The sequence below is a fragment of the Triticum aestivum genome, chromosome 3B (genome assembly GCF_018294505.1).
Source record: "Triticum aestivum cultivar Chinese Spring chromosome 3B, IWGSC CS RefSeq v2.1, whole genome shotgun sequence".
NCBI classification, from domain to species: domain Eukaryota; kingdom Viridiplantae; phylum Streptophyta; class Magnoliopsida; order Poales; family Poaceae; genus Triticum; species Triticum aestivum.
In genome coordinates, this window is record NC_057801.1 from 557,902,784 (window position 1) to 557,919,858 (window position 17,075).

The following is a 17,075-nucleotide window of genomic DNA, read 5'->3' on the forward strand; positions in this document are numbered from 1 at the left end:
AATTAAGTGGGTTACATCCAAGGGTGCTAATTTTCTTGTGTACACTAAGTTTGGTGGGTTTAGACTAATTCATGTTTGCTCTTTTAATAGTAGTATATAGAGTATAGATATAGATTTTTATTACTTCGCCTGTTACGAAAAAGCAAAAATAAAAAGAATTTCGTGTATGTTGGGCCAGCCCAGTAGCGACCGCAGTCAACAATCCCGGGATTCCATCTGCCACGCCGACAATTTCTGTTTGGAAACACTATCAGGGTTTAAAATACATCGGGATTAAAGAGTTCGATGTGCTGATTTCCGAAATTGCAAGTTCAGGATTTGATTTAGCTTTCGTCTATAACTTTAAAGTTTGTTTTAGACTTTTTCCTTTCTTTCATCATGTCATGCAACAATCACATCCCTGTATGCGCAACTTCGATGGGCGAAATCCAATGGTAGGCATTAAATCACGCTGGAAAACCATAACAAGAACGTTCGTATTGTAGATTTTCTGTTTTTTCATATTAAAAACACGTTCAAATAAGGTCATTTCCAATTTCCAAACCGTCGCGCCATCGCGGACAGTTCCATTTGCTGATTTGCGATCGTTATCGAACTGTTTATAAACAACAAGAAGAAATCAATGAAAAAACCGGTGGAATCAATGGACGTCTAGAAGCTAGTAGTGTTATCACGCACGCGTCACGCTCGGCTCTCGAATGCCTCGTTCCCCACCTTGATGGCACCAAAACCACCGCCGCGCGCGGCCACTCCGCCCACCGCCGCGCCGCGACTCCTCTGCTCTGGCCGTTTCAGCGCGCAGGCGCCAAACTCGCACGGCCCGTCCTCAGCGATGGTCACCATCGTCGCCGAGCGCTTCCTCCGCGCCGGGACGGCCGCAGTTGCCAGGCTAACGTGCACCTTCTTCTTCGCTGCCCCGACGTCCGCTGGCTCGGGCGCGACGCGGCGCTGTTTCGACGCGGCGCGGACAAGGTCGTCGGCGCGATCCGAGTTCGCCCGCAGGTGCATGGTCGTGGCCGGCCTGCCGAAGCCGCCGGGGCCGCGTCCACCCACGACCGCCCCCGCTGGTATCCGGCGCGCGCATCCGGACATGCAGCTCACGTAGAGGTCGCACGCTCTCGACAGCGCGCGCATCGGCGCGCCGAGGCAGAAGAAGCACCCGCTCGCTTTCCTGCCACCCTTCTTCATCCTTCTGCCTGCGTCCCGGAACTGTGTTCACTTCGCACAGAGAAAAGCACAAGATCGAGCACTATAGCTTGCCTTGGAACTCGATGGCTGGCTGCGTTATGAGAGTGTACAATGGCACCTCGACCACCTCGTGATATATATACGCTTCCATTAATTCCATCGACGTTCCGTCCGCGTAAACAGCCGCTTGGTGTTGACCTTTTTTGCGTTTACGTTCATATCCGTGGGGTCGCCAGGTTTCTGTACCGGCGGATAAGAGGGAAATGGTCAGAATCTGTAACTATTTTGATGGATTCGTAGGAATTTGTCCACGGGTTTGGAGGATAGGGTCGAGCGACAAGTTGATCGGCTGGCCAACTCGCACGCGCTGCGTCTGTTGATCCAGTGAATCATTGCGTATGTGCATACCACCATGCATGCATGTTGGCCGTTTTTTGCGTGCGTGTGTTGCAATTCGGCCGGCAAATATACAATAAAAAATTTCTACCGTTGCTTGTTTCAGCGCACGTAAACCATTGGAAGACAGCGACGTCTACTGTTTCGATTGTCTGCTATAGTAAGCCATGTCTCCTGAGAGAAGCTGCCATCACTTTTCCTTTTAATTTTATATTTTCTGGTTTGTAACTTGCCCCTTAATTTTGGCATATGGAGGACCAAAGAGAAAGCAGACGACACGGACACGGGTTCGGCTCCTCTACAATTATGTTATTACTGTACCCGTGCAGTTACCTGTACAATCCGCCGTTCATTTCAATCGAAGGGCTCTCCTTTCTCCAGGCATCTCTGTCACAGCAACGCCTTCCTCCTTCAGCCGCCTCCGACCTCCACTTCCTCAACCCGCTCTCCGGCGCGCGAGTGCCCTCCCGTCGGCCGCCACGCCGGCCTTCGTCCACCCCAGCCACGCCGCAAATGAACACCAAACATCCAAATTATGATGTTGCTTATAACTCCTTATGAAGAAGATGGCGTGGTCGCGATCATCCCACCGGCCAGGCTCCGGTACGAGCTCCACGAGAAGGTCATACTCATGTCCACGCTGCCCAGGCGCCGAAGAAGCAGACCGTGGCGCCGGAGTCAGGCCCTTAGAGCGGCTACTCGCTGGCATGCTCATCTGCCAGCCACTGTCCCTCATCGTCATCGACCCCAAGCCGCCCACACGAGGTGGATGTTGCTTCAGCTGTGCTGCCGTTTGGTCCTCCTCTATCATGGTCGGCGCTGCTTTGGTCGCGTCACCCTGCTACTGTGGCTCGCGGCATGCGTGCTCCATATCAGCGAAGGTATGGTCGGCAGGGACGAGATACCTCATGAACCTCTCGTCGCTCGGGGCAGCGGCTAGCTGCGCATATTATCAAATCCCGAACGGCCAAGTGCAAAGCATATACTAGCATCGTAGAGATCCGCATGCACAATTGTATCTGTACGTGCAGGCGCACATTTTATCCCAAGAATTAGACGAGGACGTACATACCTAGCTATTGATACAAATAGAAGCCCCAGCTGGAGCATGCCAAGGCCGAGTTCTTTGAGTTCATCAGTGGACGGTGAACGCCGGCGGACAGCAAGAACGCTCGCTTCCTCATGAAGAAGACGTCGCTGTGACGAGAAGGATGGAGAGAAAGGAGAGCCCTTCGATTGAAATAAACGGTAAATTGTAGAAGTAACTGCACAGGTACAGTAGTAACATAACTGTAGAGGAGCCGAACCCCACGGACACACCACCATTACATTACGTTTACATATCAACCTTAAGCAAAGCAATTAGGGACGGAAGCGTTAACATATGGAGACGTGGTCTTTGGAGGAGTGTAATTGTTCATGTTTCTCGGGGTCAACTTTAAAATTAACCTTTCTTCCTTTTCTTCTTTTTGAAAATGAATCTTTCTAAAAAAACTTTTAAAAATAACCACATCGTGGCCGTCGATTTTTCTTCTACTCGACGGATATGCACACCCGTTTGCGAGCCAAAGCACTACTAGTCCTCCGATCCGCCGGCTGCCAGTCCATATCCCTACCGCCTACCACACGTCACTTGACCAGCCAGCCGCCCCACTCCACCCTCCACTACGACACGAGCTTCCGGCGATGTCGTGGCTCACGCGCTCCATTGCGGCCACCCTATCCTCCGCCCCCTCCGATGACGAAGACTACCACTCCGAGGCAGCCTCCGACCAGTGCTTTAGTCGTTGCGACGATGGATCTCCCCAAGGAAAAAGGCGTGCCCTTCCCTATTCTTCAGCCACCAACTTTCTTCCTCCATCAACGGAGTGAGAACAATGTGAGCTAGGGATTTGAGTGAGAGCGAGGAGAGAATTGGGGATTTTTACCCCTAACATTTGTTTACAAAAGATGGAACTCCTCAGAGAAAAAGATGTGCCCTTCCCTATTCTTCGTGACCAATTCTCTTCCTCCATCTCAAGCAAGGGATGTTTTTTTGCGGGGGCTCAAGCAAGGGATTTGACAGCGGAGTGAGAGTGATGTGAGCTAGGGATTTGAGTGATAGCGGGGAGAGAATTGAGGATTTTTACCCCTAATGTCTATTTATAAAAGACCACCCCTCGGGTTAAACTTAAGGGTTGTATTGTAAAAAGTAAAGCCTTCCCATGTGTTGTCCGTGAACCTTTTTCCCGCAAACATCGACGACTATGGCCCCACGCCAACTCACCAAGCTGTGTTGGCCTCGTTACGATGAGAAATGGCAGAATGACCAATGTGCTCATGAAACAAGTAAAGCGACCGACTCATCACATTTTGAGAGAAAATTACAAATCGGCTCAACTCGTGAGAGCATCTACAGTCGGACTTGGCAAGTCCAACCCCCTATACGTCCGCGGACTCGTCCGAGCACACCCGCGGGTGCATCCACACGATTCCTCATATTTCCGTCCTGGCATCCACATATCTTAAATACGGACTCTCAAATACATGAAAAATACATGCACGTCGATCATATAAGACAATGTCGCACGTAAATAGCAAGTGTTGGTACGAAGCATAGATAGCGTTTACATAAAATTTATTTTAAGTGCCAAACTCAAGCATTGTCTCCTTGGTTGCCATTGTGGGTCCACATATGCTCCACAAGATCATTGAGTACTTGCGTGTGCACCTGTCGATCTCGAAGATTTTGATGCATCTACAGAAAGTTCATCAGCCGAGCCGCATCTTGATATTCTAGGATTTCAACTTGTTCTCCAGGTGTTTCGAAATCATGGGTTTGGGCTACATCATCACCCTCATCCTCGACAATCATATTGTGCAGAACTCAACATGTCATCACCTGCCACAAAGTTCTTGATTTCCAAATCATTGCAGTGCTCCACGCAATTCCCCAACGAGCCTGAAGCACACCAAATGCCCTCTTCACATCCTTCCTAGTCGCTTCCTGCATTGTTGCAAAGTGGCTCTGTTTATTGCGAGGCGGCTCGAATATGGTCTTCACAAACACCGCCCACCAAGGATAGATACCATCGGCAAGATAGTATCCCATGTTGAACTCTCGGCCGTTGACGGTGTAGTTGCACAGCGGTAATTCCCCATTGCAAAGCCTCCTGAACACCGGAGATCATTGAAGCACGTTGATGTCGTTGTGAGAACCCGACATTCTGATATAGACCGAAACTCGTGGCGAGATCCGATCCGTTGTTGCGGCCCGACCTTTCACGACACTCCACCATCACCAGTAGCAACCTCTCGCACGCGCACACGATGTACACGAAATAGAGGGTTTGAACCTTGCGGCCCAGCACGAGAAAACCAATCTCGACGAAGGTACTCATGCGCAAAACAATTTCCACGAAGGAAAACCAATCTCAACGAAGTAGCCAACTTGAAACACACGCACGCCTAAAAGGTTTCCAAAAGACACACGCACACATATTTCCTAATTTGTAAACTCTTTCTTGGTTTAAACTAACTCCAGGATCGGCAAGCTTGGTGGGCCCCATCCAATCTCTTTTAAACATGTAAAAATCCACGTGAGAAACTTCCTGATGCTTGTGATCTTTTCTGGTGGTCGACCCCAACAGAAGTAGTAGTAATTTCAATTTCTATTTTTACCAACTGATGCAATCTTTGATTTCCTTCTGGTTAATATATATGTGTTTGCTTCCCAAATTTCTTGACGCATCTGCGCTGGTGCTCTCGGGATCTCAGAAAAGGAATTAGCTTCATCACTTAATGATTCATATTTGTAGGAGTTTTGTATATATTGCCTTCCTAATAATTTGTTTCCCTGGCAAACTGGCATGCATGCATGTAGCCGACCTTTCTTTGTTTAATACGTACCATGCAACCACTACTCCCTCCGTTCTTAAATAGTTGTCTTTTTAGAGATTCCAAATAAACTACCACATACTATGTATATAGACATATTTTAGAGTGTAGATTCACTCATTTTGTTCCGTATGTAGTCACTTATTGAAATCTCTAGAAAGACAAATATTTAGGAACGGAGGGAGTAGAATGCATGCACATGACTTCAACTAGGGCTGCAACCTTCTCCTGGTAGTTCTCACGAAAACTATTGTATTTTGGTACGTATAAATCTCTGCGCTCTAATTCTACTAACCTGTGGAAATTTTTTATAAACATTGAGAACACTGACATTAGTCGTGGCCACATCACATTCCAAAGAAAGCATGTCAAATCCATAAGCCATGTGATGCCACCGCTTCTAGTATGATGGTGGCCTCTCTGGTGTGACCTTGATACATTCCCCGCAGATCTTTGGGGCAGTTCTTCCATTGCTAATGCATGCAATCAATTGATCCGAGCATTTCTGGAAACCCCCTTGCCTCTCCAATAGCCAACAACTTCTTCGTGTCCTACGCATTTGGTTCTCTGAGATACTCAGGTCCAAACACCTCCGTCACGGCGCGGGCAAACCTGACAGTAGTTTTCAGGCACGTGCTCTCCCCCATACTGACCATCTCACCAACGACATCTGCAGCGGTACCAAGTGCAATCATCCTCAGAGCAGCCGTGAACTTCTGCTTGGCTGAGATAGAGAGTTGGCCGCAGCAATCCCTTGTGAGTTTGAAGTAGTTGTTGTGTGCCTCCACCCTCTTCATAATGAGCAAGAACAATGGTTTCCGCATGCGAAAATGATGACGAAACCATGAATCATCTGGAAAAATAGGTTTGGGAGCAGTGGCGAATCTACCCGTGAGGCTTTGATAGACTCGAGCCTACCCTGCAAAATCGCGAAATTGTTTTTTACTAGTATGCATCGGCAGGCCCAGCCCAGAAGAAGCTGGCCAGCCAGCCCATGCGGCCTATTTAAGCAAATTAGGCAGAACAGCCACACCCGCACGAGCAGACAACACCCCTGCTAATTTCTCTCTGGACTCTGTCTAATTTCTTGCTTTCTTTTTATGCTTGTTCAGCGCGTGTGCTGCTCCGTTGTCAAATGTTGATAATTTATTTGCTGTAGGCTTTAGCTAGTTTAGTCCCAGTGAGTAGCTACTAGCTAGCTCTATTATAATTAATTCACGAACTAATTTCTATCCTTGTTTCATTATTGTCTGTTTGACACATATTGTCAACTTAAATAGGTAAAACCATTTTTTCAAAATTTGATATTCTTCAAAAAATACAGAAAAAATACAGTAAATGCACATGTTTCCAATAGTGCTCGGATTTTTAGCTTATTTGGGCAATATGATTAGGAGATAATGTCTGTTATAGTGAACAGAGTTAAAATTTGGTTCAAAATTTGATATTTTCCAGAAAATCCAGAAATATTCTAGTGAATAGTACATGTTTCCAGTAGTAATCTGGGAAACTTTGTGCTTATTTGGACGAATGGATTTGGAGATAATGGTTATCTCACTAAAAAGCTTAAAAATTCTGTTCAAAATTTGATATTTAAAAATAAAACAAAAGATTCTAGTAAATAACATGTTTCCAGTAGTAATCCGGGAAAAAAATCAGTTTATTTGCACAAAATGATTAGGAAATAATCCATTTTTTTCTTCAAAAGCGCGTCAAGTTTTCTCGGCATAAACTTTGAGCCCACCCTCCATTTTTTTTCTAGATTCGCCACTATTTGGGAGCAAAGTAGTCCCTATGTAGTAGTTTTGCTCTGGACACCCTGTCCGAGTTGATCACTCTTCTTCCTTTGATTGAGCCCTTGAAGTTGAGAATATGCTCCACTTGACTGTTCATTTCCTCTTTCATGCTCATGAGCATACTCAAGTCCACTTCTTCGTTCGAATCTGACGAGTCGAAGAACTCATCTAGAATCATTTGGTCAAGCTCTGTCGGTCCATACTCCTCGTCCGACGAAGCATCGGAATCCATCGTTTTACCTAACAAAATCACAAAATATCCGGTCGGACAATGTGTCAAACACATCAAGCACAAGGCGGAGACAGAGAGTTGTCGGACGTACCACGGTGGCGTTCGGGCTGGCGACCACGTCCCCCGTGGTGAGGACGGAAGGGCTCTTTCGGAGCTGGCAGCGGAGAGCCTGGGAATGGCTGCGGAGCGGGCGCGGCGGCGGAGCACGAGATGGACGTCGTGGAGGAGGAAGAAGAGAGGAGATAGCAAATGAATCCGACTGGTCTTCGGGGTGGATTTGTTGCAATTTGGGATGGGATCGAGCTGTCGGGTAGGACGTGACGGGCGTGCCCGGGCACCTCCATATCCGCCTCATATTTGGGTTGGATATGAACGGTGCCGGTCAGTCCAGGCATTTGAGGACCGTTTAAGAGGCCCGTCTGAGTCAAAAAATCGTGACCGGATAATGACCAGGCGTATGAGGCGGGTTTGAGGCGCCCGTCTCTAGATGCTTTGCTTCCAGAGTTCAGTTCTCTTCAACCAACGATGTAAGGTCATTTCCAGTTTCAAACCGTTGCTCCATCACCGCAACGCCGTGACCAGCTAGCATTTATACGACGCGTCCTGCGAGAGACTGGAGACAGTTCTATTTGCGTCAGTAAGGGGTCGTTTGGTGGTTTGGAAATTTCAATGTAATTTTTATAATAGATCTGGTCCTTTAAAAAAAAAATCTGTCAATAAGAAATCATCAAGAGGGAGAGAGAACTTGGGGAATCAATGAATGGACATCTAGCTAGAAGAAAGAAGCTAAGTTTTATCACGCGCGTGTATTGTACGCACGCGTCACGGTCGGCTCTCGAATGCCTTGCTCCCCACCTTGATGGCACCAAAACCACCGCCGCGCGCGGCCAGTCCGCCCACCGCCGCGCCGCGACTCCTCTGCTCTGGACGTTTCAGCGGGCAGGCGCCGAACTCGCACGGCCCGTCCTCAGCGATGGTCACCATCGTCGCCGGGGGCTTCCTCCGCGACAGGACGGCCGCCGGCGCCTGGCTAAGGTGGACCTTCCTCTTCGCTGCCCCGACGTCCACCGGCTCGGGCGCGACGCGGCGCTGTTTCGACGCGGCACGGACAGGGTCGTCGGCGCGATCCGAGCTCGCCCGCAGGTGCATGGTCGTGGCCGGCCCGCCGAAGCCGCGGCCACCCACCACAGCCCCCGCCGGCATGCGGCGCGCGCAGCCGGACATGCAGCTCACGTAGAGGTCGCACGCCCTCGACAGCGCGCGAATCGGCGCGCCGAGGCAGAAGAAGCACCTGCTCGTTTTCCTGCCACCCTTCTTCATCCTTCTGTCTGCGTGCCGGAGCTGCGTTGGCTTCTCGCAGAGAAACACAAGATCCTTTAAACTCGATGGCCGGCTGCGTTATGAGAGTGTACAATGGCAACTCGATCACCTCGTGAAATATATACGCTTCCATTTCGTCGACGTTGCCCGTTCCGTCCGCGTAAACCGCCGCTTGGTGTTGACCTTTTTGCGTTGGCGTTCATATCCGTGGGGTCGGCAGATTTCTGTACCGGCGGATAAGAGGGAAATGGTCAGAATCGGCAATTATTTTGATGGATTCGCAGGAATTTGTCCACGGGTTTGGAGGATAGGGCGGAGCAACAGGTGGTATAAATCGGCTGGCCAACTCGCACGCGCTGGGTCTGCTGATCCAGCAAATCATTGCGTATGTGCATACCGTACGTGCATGTTAGCCGTTTTTTGCGTGTCTGTTACGGAGTACTGTACTACCGGCAAATATACTCCCTCCGTCTAGGTGTGTAAGTCATCTTACGAAAACCAAATAATCCCAAAACACTTAGACGCGGTGCATTAAATTCTATCTCATTTTTTGTTTCTTGACATATCAACCAATAAGAGAAGTAAGGTGTGCATGCTTTTAATAACTTGAGACTATCAAACACGACATGCAGTGGTTAGTTCATTGCATGCAATGCTATTAATTAGCAAATAAACATTAAGTTTTTTTGTTTTTTCCTCCTCCTTGGTCACGGTGCACAACCTAAAATGACTTACTCACCTAGACGGAGGAAGTACAATAGTAAAACTTTTCTACTGTTGCTTGTTTCAGCGCACGTAAGCCATTGAAACACAGCGACCTCTATTGTTTCGATTGTCCAGTAAACCATGTCTCCTGAGGAAGCTACCATCACTTTTCCTTTTCATTTTTAAATTAAATTTCTGATTGGCCACTTGCCCCTTGATTTTGGCATAGAGAGGACCAAAGAGAAAGCAGAAGACACGGACACACCACCATTATGCATTTACATCATTCTTAAGAAAGCAATTAGGGACGGAAGCGTTAACATACAGAGATGTGGACTTTGGAGCAGAGCGGAGCAATTATTCATGTTTCTCGGGGTCAACTTTGAAAATTAACCTGTCTAAAAAAAACATTGAAAATTAACCAGATCGCGGCCGTCGATTTTTCTTCTACTGGACGGATATGCGCACCCGTTTGCGACCCGAAGCACTGGTCCTCCGATCCGCTGGCCGGCCAGTCCATATCCCCTCTACCGCCTACCGCACGTCACTTGACCAGCCAGCCGCCCCACTCCACCCTCCACTGCGGCACGAGCTCCCGGCGATGTCGTGGCTCGCGCGCTCCATTGCGGCCACCCTCTCCTCCGCCCCCGACGACGACGAAGACGACCACTCCGAGGCGGCCTCCGGCGACAAAAGCCCGGATCACGCCGCCAGCGCCGACGACGAGGAGGACGAGCAGCCGGACACCCCCGGCCGTGGGGTCAAGGGCGACATCTCCGAGCTGACCGAGTCTCTCACCCGACGCTTCTGGGGCGTCGCCTCCTTCCTCGCGCCACCGCCGCCGGCCGGGGCCGAGGCCGCCGAGACGTCGACGGCCGCGGCTGAGGCGGAGGCGGAGGGAGAGTATGGGCCCCAGTCCCCGCGGGTCGCCGGGATCCGGAACGACCTGGCCGAGATCGGGGGCAGGGTGCGGAGTGGCATCTCGATGCTGTCCAACGCCAACGCCGTGGTGGAGATCTCCAAGATCGCCTCGTCGTTCCTGCCTTTCGTGCCGGAGGAAGAGGAGGAGGAGGTGGATGCGGTGGGCGTGACGGAGGAGGTGGTGGTGTTCGTCAGGCACATCTCGACCTCTCCCGAGACGTGGCTCGATTTCCCCCTCTTCGTCAACGACCGGCACGCCGATGGTAAGACCCAGTTGCTTCAGACTTTTCTGCTCAAGTTTTATCTGCAGTAGATTATTATTTTTTGTCTACTTTGCACTTGTGTGGTTATGATATGCAAGTGCAGCAGAAGACTCTGAATTCTGAAACTGAGATTATTAGAGTGGAATCAGGTGTTTTAATCTAGGTCTTTGCAGTTTTGCTCAAACTATGTTTATACTGCCTATGCTGTGGTTACTAGAATGGTGTATTTGCTAAGTGTGGAGGCATGAGGATGTAGCTTCAGGCCAAATCAACCACATCATGTTCAAACTGACTGTTTCTCCACATTTTTTAAGGTTTGCCAAGGAATTGCGTTGAATTAATTAATATGTTAGCACTCCGTCTGATTACATTTGCTGATGTCCAGTTCGACAGAGTGGGTACCTGAAATGAGTTACTGTGTCTAGTCTCATTAGGGCTTTAATCGAGTTTGTTTGTTTAATTGAAGTGATAATTAGTGAGGAAGTTTTGGAGTACAGATTGCGGATTTTAATAATGAGAGAGAATGATAGTCCATGTAGTGTGTTCCAGCTCTCAATATGCACCTTCTCATAAATGCTTATGATGAAAATTTTGTCACTTGCCATGTATTATTAGTATTGAATTGTCACGAAGCCGCAATTTCTGCAAAATCATCAGGATTAACTATGCCATTTACTGATCTACAAGACCTTCCAAAGCTAGAGATGAATTAGAAAACATCAAAACACTCAAGTGACAAAGCTAGATGCAGACTCAAAGCACATATACCAGCACCGTAACTTAACCTGATGATTCACGTAAACGACATCAAATAAGGTTGTTATAAAAATTGCTTGCTTGTAACATTAAAGTTTTACTTATTAAGATGTACAAATGAAGTCCCTACAAATAAATGAGTTGTGTCAATTGCCCGCACACCTTCAATCAAATAACTCAAAAGAAGCACTTGACCTTGACTGCTTTCTATACTTAGTGGAAGTTAGGCTTGTTTTCAAGGAATCATGGTTCCTGATGATATCAGTACATGTACACAATATAATTGAATCAAGTACATTTATCCAGCAATTTTGTTTTGTAGATTTTAGCTTTTGTACATAGACTTATTGCCAATCTTCCTGTTGTTTATGGCGTAATCATAATTTTTCCTACCTACCAAACTTGCGGACCATGGAACTATAATTGACTACTGTTCTTCTTTGCACTAACTTGGCATAGTAATCAGTCACAAATGTGTTTTTAGAATGATCATGAATGCTTATTACTATATGTTTAACATCATGCTCTCCTTCTCTTCATTATGTGGGAGTAGTGTTTACTTGCCATTCATGCATCTTGTTCCATCATGTCAGTTGTATGTTACATATCACGCCTGACTGTTGCTCAATTCCTTCGCTTATATCTGCTATGCTTTTGTGTTCAGATTTTGAACTGTCAGATGCACAATATGAACATGCATTGGCTATAGAGCGTATAGTACCAAGCTTATCATATCTCAGAACCGAACTTTGTTCGACCAATATGAGTGAAGCATGCTTTTGGAAGATATATTTTGTGCTTCTTCACTCAAAGCTCAACAAGGAAGATGCTGAACTTCTTTCAACGACACAAGTACACTCCCTTCTCTTTGTCCTATTATTTCTGTTGTGTTTTCCAAACATTCTTAGTTACTATAGATTATCATGCCATCTTGCTGCAATGCATGCAAACCTACAAATAGCTTTGTAAACAGAAACACGTGCCCATGCATTTGATTGTGTTTACCTGTTTCCGAATGGGGCCTCTCATTTCCAAATTCACCTGTTAAGAGTCAATTTTGGAGTTGTAGCTGTATTGGTGAAGTTTTTTTTATCAGGAATTCATCTTTTGATCCCTTCTATATCTGCAATACGTCATATTGCATGTTCACAAGAAAGAAGACATCAATCTGCATTCTCATTAAGCTTGAGATAGTGAAATTCCCTGATACTTTATTCTATGCAACTGTATGGAATTGGATCTGGATTGTTTATCCATAGTTGAAAAAGGGATTGAACCTATGGTCTCATAATATTGCGAGACTTGTCTGAAACGTGTAAGCTGGGAAATCAGGTCAATTTATCTGAGTACTGAAAACCAGCTTCAGAATATCTAGAACTTAAGAGTGGCCCTTGTTGGCTTTATGAACAAGGATTGAGTGTTACATCCACTTCCAGCCAAATATCAATTATGATAAATCCACCATGTACCATCATCATTGAAACAGTCTTGCTTAAGTTTATATTAGCTCTGAATGCTAAGTTGAGGATATTGTTAACTTTAAGGTCGCGAGCATAACAAAGCCCAGAAGTGGCATCTAACTATATATGATCTCCCTTAAATCTTTATGCATATCCAAGCTCCACATTGTATTCTCATTGCAGATACGCTAAGTCACTCGTCATGTTGAATCTATCGGCTCATCAAGTTGAATATACTCAGCGTTGTTATTTTTTTCAACATTCTTGTGGTGGAAACAAATAGGATTGCTTAAAACTAAGGTCTTCCAAATGGAAATATCATTGTAAAATATAGCGTACTCCCTAGTCCCTACAGCAACCTGAACAGCAGGAGGATATGTTAATGGGCCGTTAGAATTTGGATTGTGAACTAAGATTATCTTATTTTTTCTAGTATGCATATAATCCATGGACAATTTCCCGTCAATATAGTTACAGAATGGTGACCATCATGCATGTGGAATGTTGTGGATCATATTATGATGTCATCGGTAGCATGTATACTAGGGAAACTTACATTGACAACAACAAGAATTAAGAAATGTCAGACATTCTAGTAATGTTGGAAAGGGGTTCTGGCGATGATCTTTTGCTAAATATCACCTTATTGAGATATTTCTTTCATGCAGATACTGGAAGCAAGAGAAGAGTTATTGCAGAGCTCTCCAAGGATGAAAAATGTTGCGTCTGAGGGTCCTGGGGGCTCATCAGAATGCAGCAATGTTCTATCTACCCAAGCTGAAGGTAGAGAGTTGTCACCCTCAAGCATCCAAGACAAGAGTGGAATGTCTGAAGCAACTTCTTTCCAAGAACCAACTCCTGATCCTCTGCCAGGGGCTGAGGCTGACAAGCATCCCATTTCAACCAGCGAGCCGGAAATTATTGACAAGTCTGTAATTGAAGAGGAGCTGGTGGTGAATACTGAAATCAAGAATCCGGGTGACAAACCCAACCTGTACACCCCGGAGGATGACGACGACAAAGAAGTGGAGGATTGGCTAGAGGACATGGACCATGCCGACAACAAAACAGGCAATATCACCTCGGTTGGGCAGGACGAAGACGTGTCATTCAGCGACCTGGAGGATGACGATGATGATTAAGGGTTGCCTGCTGGTATATACCGAGCCCAGTGCCTGATACATATGCTGCGGCTTCAAGACATACGGATACGGTCGCTGTTAAACGAAGGATCGTGTCTCCGTAGCCACTACAAAGCGAACAGAGCGGAAGCAGAATCACGACAAGTTGATAAGTGTATGTCTCTGGGGCTTTGCTTTCTGGATTCTAGTTGCACGTTTACTTGTGTGCCGTCATGGTCTGTACATAGAAACACTAGCCGTGCGTGTGCAACTACCGCTTCTAAGCCGCGTCGATGCAAGATTCTGAATGTAGATATCAGAACATGTTTTTTTTAGTGAACGCACAATACGACAGGAACTAAAGCTGTCAGATATCGTGTAACCGTTCAAGTTCAAGTAAAACTCGTTTTGTTTCCGTATTCTACTTCTTAGAGTTTGGGGAGCAGCCTGCTTTTTACTCTCCAGACAGACTTTCAAATCTGAGTTGGCCGTCGAAAGCAAACTCGAAGTAGCAATATCTCCAGCACAATGCATGTCCTGTTGCTCGCATTCCTGTGCTTAGAGTTTTTTTTGAGAAACTGTTTAGAGTTTGTCTAGTCCTTGATAGCCTGCGGTCTAAGAGCAACTCAAGCCGACCAACGCACATCAAAACAAAAAATACTGAGTCTCTTAAACAAGACATTCTAAAACTTAGGTAATTTATAGTCATTAGGATTTTAGTTCTATATGAAGTAAGGACTATTCGATAATTTCTTATAAACATAGGTTTTCATTGGAATTCACTCAATCAGTTAATTATGGAACAAGAGAGCTGTTTCATCTTTGTTTTAAAGAAATATAAAAATGAATTATGAATAGAAAGTAAAATGATTCAACTTTTTTTTATAAATATCTTTATTTAGGTAATAAAATAACTTCGTTACCTAGTTATTTTATTAACGGTCCGTTTGGTGTCCATGTGGACGCATTTCTCTCCCAAATTTGCATCCGGTTTGCGTTCATATGGACAGGAAACGGAAACGCCGCGCGTCCGCTCTGTGTTTGCTGCAGCCCCACTTGTCACCTACCTCAGGCCCGCCTGGCGGTGGTTTCCGGGTCCTTTTTAATGTGAGCGTGCGTGTGTGTGGGTGGTGTGTGTGTGTGGAGGGGGGGAGGGGTCTGGTTCACGATGGCGACGATGGAAAGGGAAAGGCCAAGGGGGAGGGGGGGGGGGGCTCATCCACTTCCATCTCATGTCGACATCTAGCCTAGCTTGCCCCCTCGTTGGCGACAGCCAAACCCTAGCTCGTCATGGGGTTCTTCAGCGCCAAGGGCAAGGGGAAGTTTTGCCCCGACGCGAGCTCGTGCCGCGCACCTCTTTCTCCTCTGCCGCTGGCTCATCGACGTGGCGGGCCGCCACGGGAGCGGGATAGGCTGTACATCCCAATCCATCAGGCACGGTGGCACTGGCAGTACTGCCGGCCCCTCCTGTACCTAGATGTCAGCCTGCCGCAAGGCTGACATCTGGACCCGCAGCGTATCTCGATTCTGGCGGTGCCGTGCTCGCTGCGGGCGCACGCCGAGGAGGTTCGTCGGTGCCGCAAGCTCTTTACGCTGGAGCAGTGCCTTCTCTGTATGTACGCGCCGGACTATCCCAGTTGGGAGGTATGGTTCGCGTTGGAGCATGAGGAGGAGCGCCGCCGCGGTGTGCAGGTCAACCCCGACATCCCCTCGCCGCTCTCAGAGGTCTTGCCGGAGGAGAAGGTCGCGTACCAGGCCGCGCTCAAGGCGGCCCTGTTGTGCGCACTGGAGGAAAGCCAGCGCGAGGAGGACACACAATGGGAAGGCCTGGAGCAGGCCCTCGCCCTGTCGGCGGTGGGGGACTTCGTCCATGCTCCCCTCAACACCTCACCGCCGCCGCAACCCGTCCTCGAGTCCAAGGACGAGCCCAAGCCCATGCATAGCGTAAGCACTCGCTGCCGCCACCTACTTGGCACGAGGAGATGTACTCGTGTATCGGTGTGGTCTGCGAGTGGGTGAGCGCGCCTCTAGTCGACTTCGACACAACGGTGGAGAAGGAGGCAACCCACCTGGAGTGCTGGAAACAACACTAGCTCGCGGAGGAGCGGGCTGACGGCGAGCAACAGATGTTGTGGGAGCGCAAGCAGTAGGCGGAGGAGCATGCCTGCCGCCGCGCAATGCAGCCGCCGCCGCAGACGCCGGAGGAGGCGGCGTTGGCGGCGTGGCAGAGCGCTTTCCCTTGGGTTGGGCCGCCGCCACACTTCATCGACTTCACCGGCGACGCCGAAGATGGAAAGGGAAAGGGCAAGGACGAGGCCTAGGGCAGCGTGCGGGCGCAGTTTTTTGAATATTTTATTAATGTTTAAGTGGACTTTGGCCAGGGGTTGACCGGTCATTAATGTTTAATTATGTTTATTTCGGCCGCATGTTTTCAAAATTGCATTTTTTTGGACGAGGGAAAAATGGATCGGCCATCCATTGGGTGCACCGGCCGACCTAAACCAAAAAGCGGACGCGCTCGTTCACTCGGCCGACCCAAACGAATAAAAAGCGAACAAAACACATGTCTGCTTTGGGTCTGTGCGTCAGAGTTGCCTGATGAAAGCACGCGTACGGACGCTAAAAGTGAAGGAAATATGCCCTAGAGGCAATAATAAAGTTATTATTTATTTCCTTATATCATGATAAATGTTTATTATTCATGCTAGAATTGTATTAACCGGAAACATGATACATGTGTGAATACATAGACAAACGTATTGTCACTAGTATGCCTCTACTTGACTAGCTCATTAATCAAAGATGGTTATGTTTCCTAACCATAGACATGTGTTGTCATTTGATTAACGAGATCACATCATTAGGAGAATGATGTGATTGACTTGACCCATTCCGTTAGCTTAGCACACGATCGTTTAGTATATTGCTATTGCTTTCTTCATGACTTATACATGTTCCTGTAACTATGAGATTATGCAACTCCCGTTTACCGGAGGAACACTTTGTGTGCTACCAAACGTCACAACGTAACTGGGTGATTA

At 47.5% G+C, this 17,075-nt stretch overlaps 3 protein-coding genes across 3 annotated transcripts; 1 reads left to right on the forward strand and 2 right to left on the reverse strand.

The window, feature by feature from the left end:
- Positions 1–539: 539 nt before the first annotated feature.
- On the reverse strand, positions 540–1,272 carry LOC123065715 (uncharacterized). The gene has a single exon (XM_044488945.1). It carries the CDS (start codon positions 1,186–1,188, stop codon positions 682–684), a length of 507 nt encoding a protein of 168 aa, XP_044344880.1. The 5' UTR covers positions 1,189–1,272; the 3' UTR covers positions 540–681.
- A 6,869-nt stretch (positions 1,273–8,141) lies between these two features.
- LOC123065716 (uncharacterized) lies at positions 8,142–8,874 on the reverse strand. The gene has a single exon (XM_044488946.1). It carries the CDS (start codon positions 8,806–8,808, stop codon positions 8,311–8,313), a length of 498 nt encoding a protein of 165 aa, XP_044344881.1. The 5' UTR covers positions 8,809–8,874; the 3' UTR covers positions 8,142–8,310.
- A 1,149-nt stretch (positions 8,875–10,023) lies between these two features.
- LOC123070892 (uncharacterized) lies at positions 10,024–14,458 on the forward strand. The gene is made up of 3 exons (XM_044494288.1): positions 10,024–10,697; positions 12,118–12,305; positions 13,582–14,458. The coding sequence occupies exons 1-3, from the start codon at positions 10,115–10,117 to the stop codon at positions 14,053–14,055; spliced, it is 1,245 nt and encodes a 414-aa protein (XP_044350223.1). The 5' UTR covers positions 10,024–10,114; the 3' UTR covers positions 14,056–14,458.
- Positions 14,459–17,075: the final 2,617 nt, after the last annotated feature.

Bases quoted from the DNA above. Each gene is read 5' to 3' on its own strand.
- LOC123065715 (XM_044488945.1), bottom strand. From the start codon at position 1,188: ATGAAGAAGGGTGGCAGGAAAGCGAGCGGGTGCTTCTTCTGCCTCGGC.
- LOC123065716 (XM_044488946.1), bottom strand. From the start codon at position 8,808: ATGAAGAAGGGTGGCAGGAAAACGAGCAGGTGCTTCTTCTGCCTCGGC.
- LOC123070892 (XM_044494288.1), top strand. From the start codon at position 10,115: ATGTCGTGGCTCGCGCGCTCCATTGCGGCCACCCTCTCCTCCGCCCCC. The intron at 10,698-12,117 runs GTAAGACCCAGT...TTTTGTGTTCAG, and splicing joins CAACGACCGGCACGCCGATG to ATTTTGAACTGTCAGATGCA. The intron at 12,306-13,581 runs GTACACTCCCTT...TCTTTCATGCAG, and splicing joins AACTTCTTTCAACGACACAA to ATACTGGAAGCAAGAGAAGA.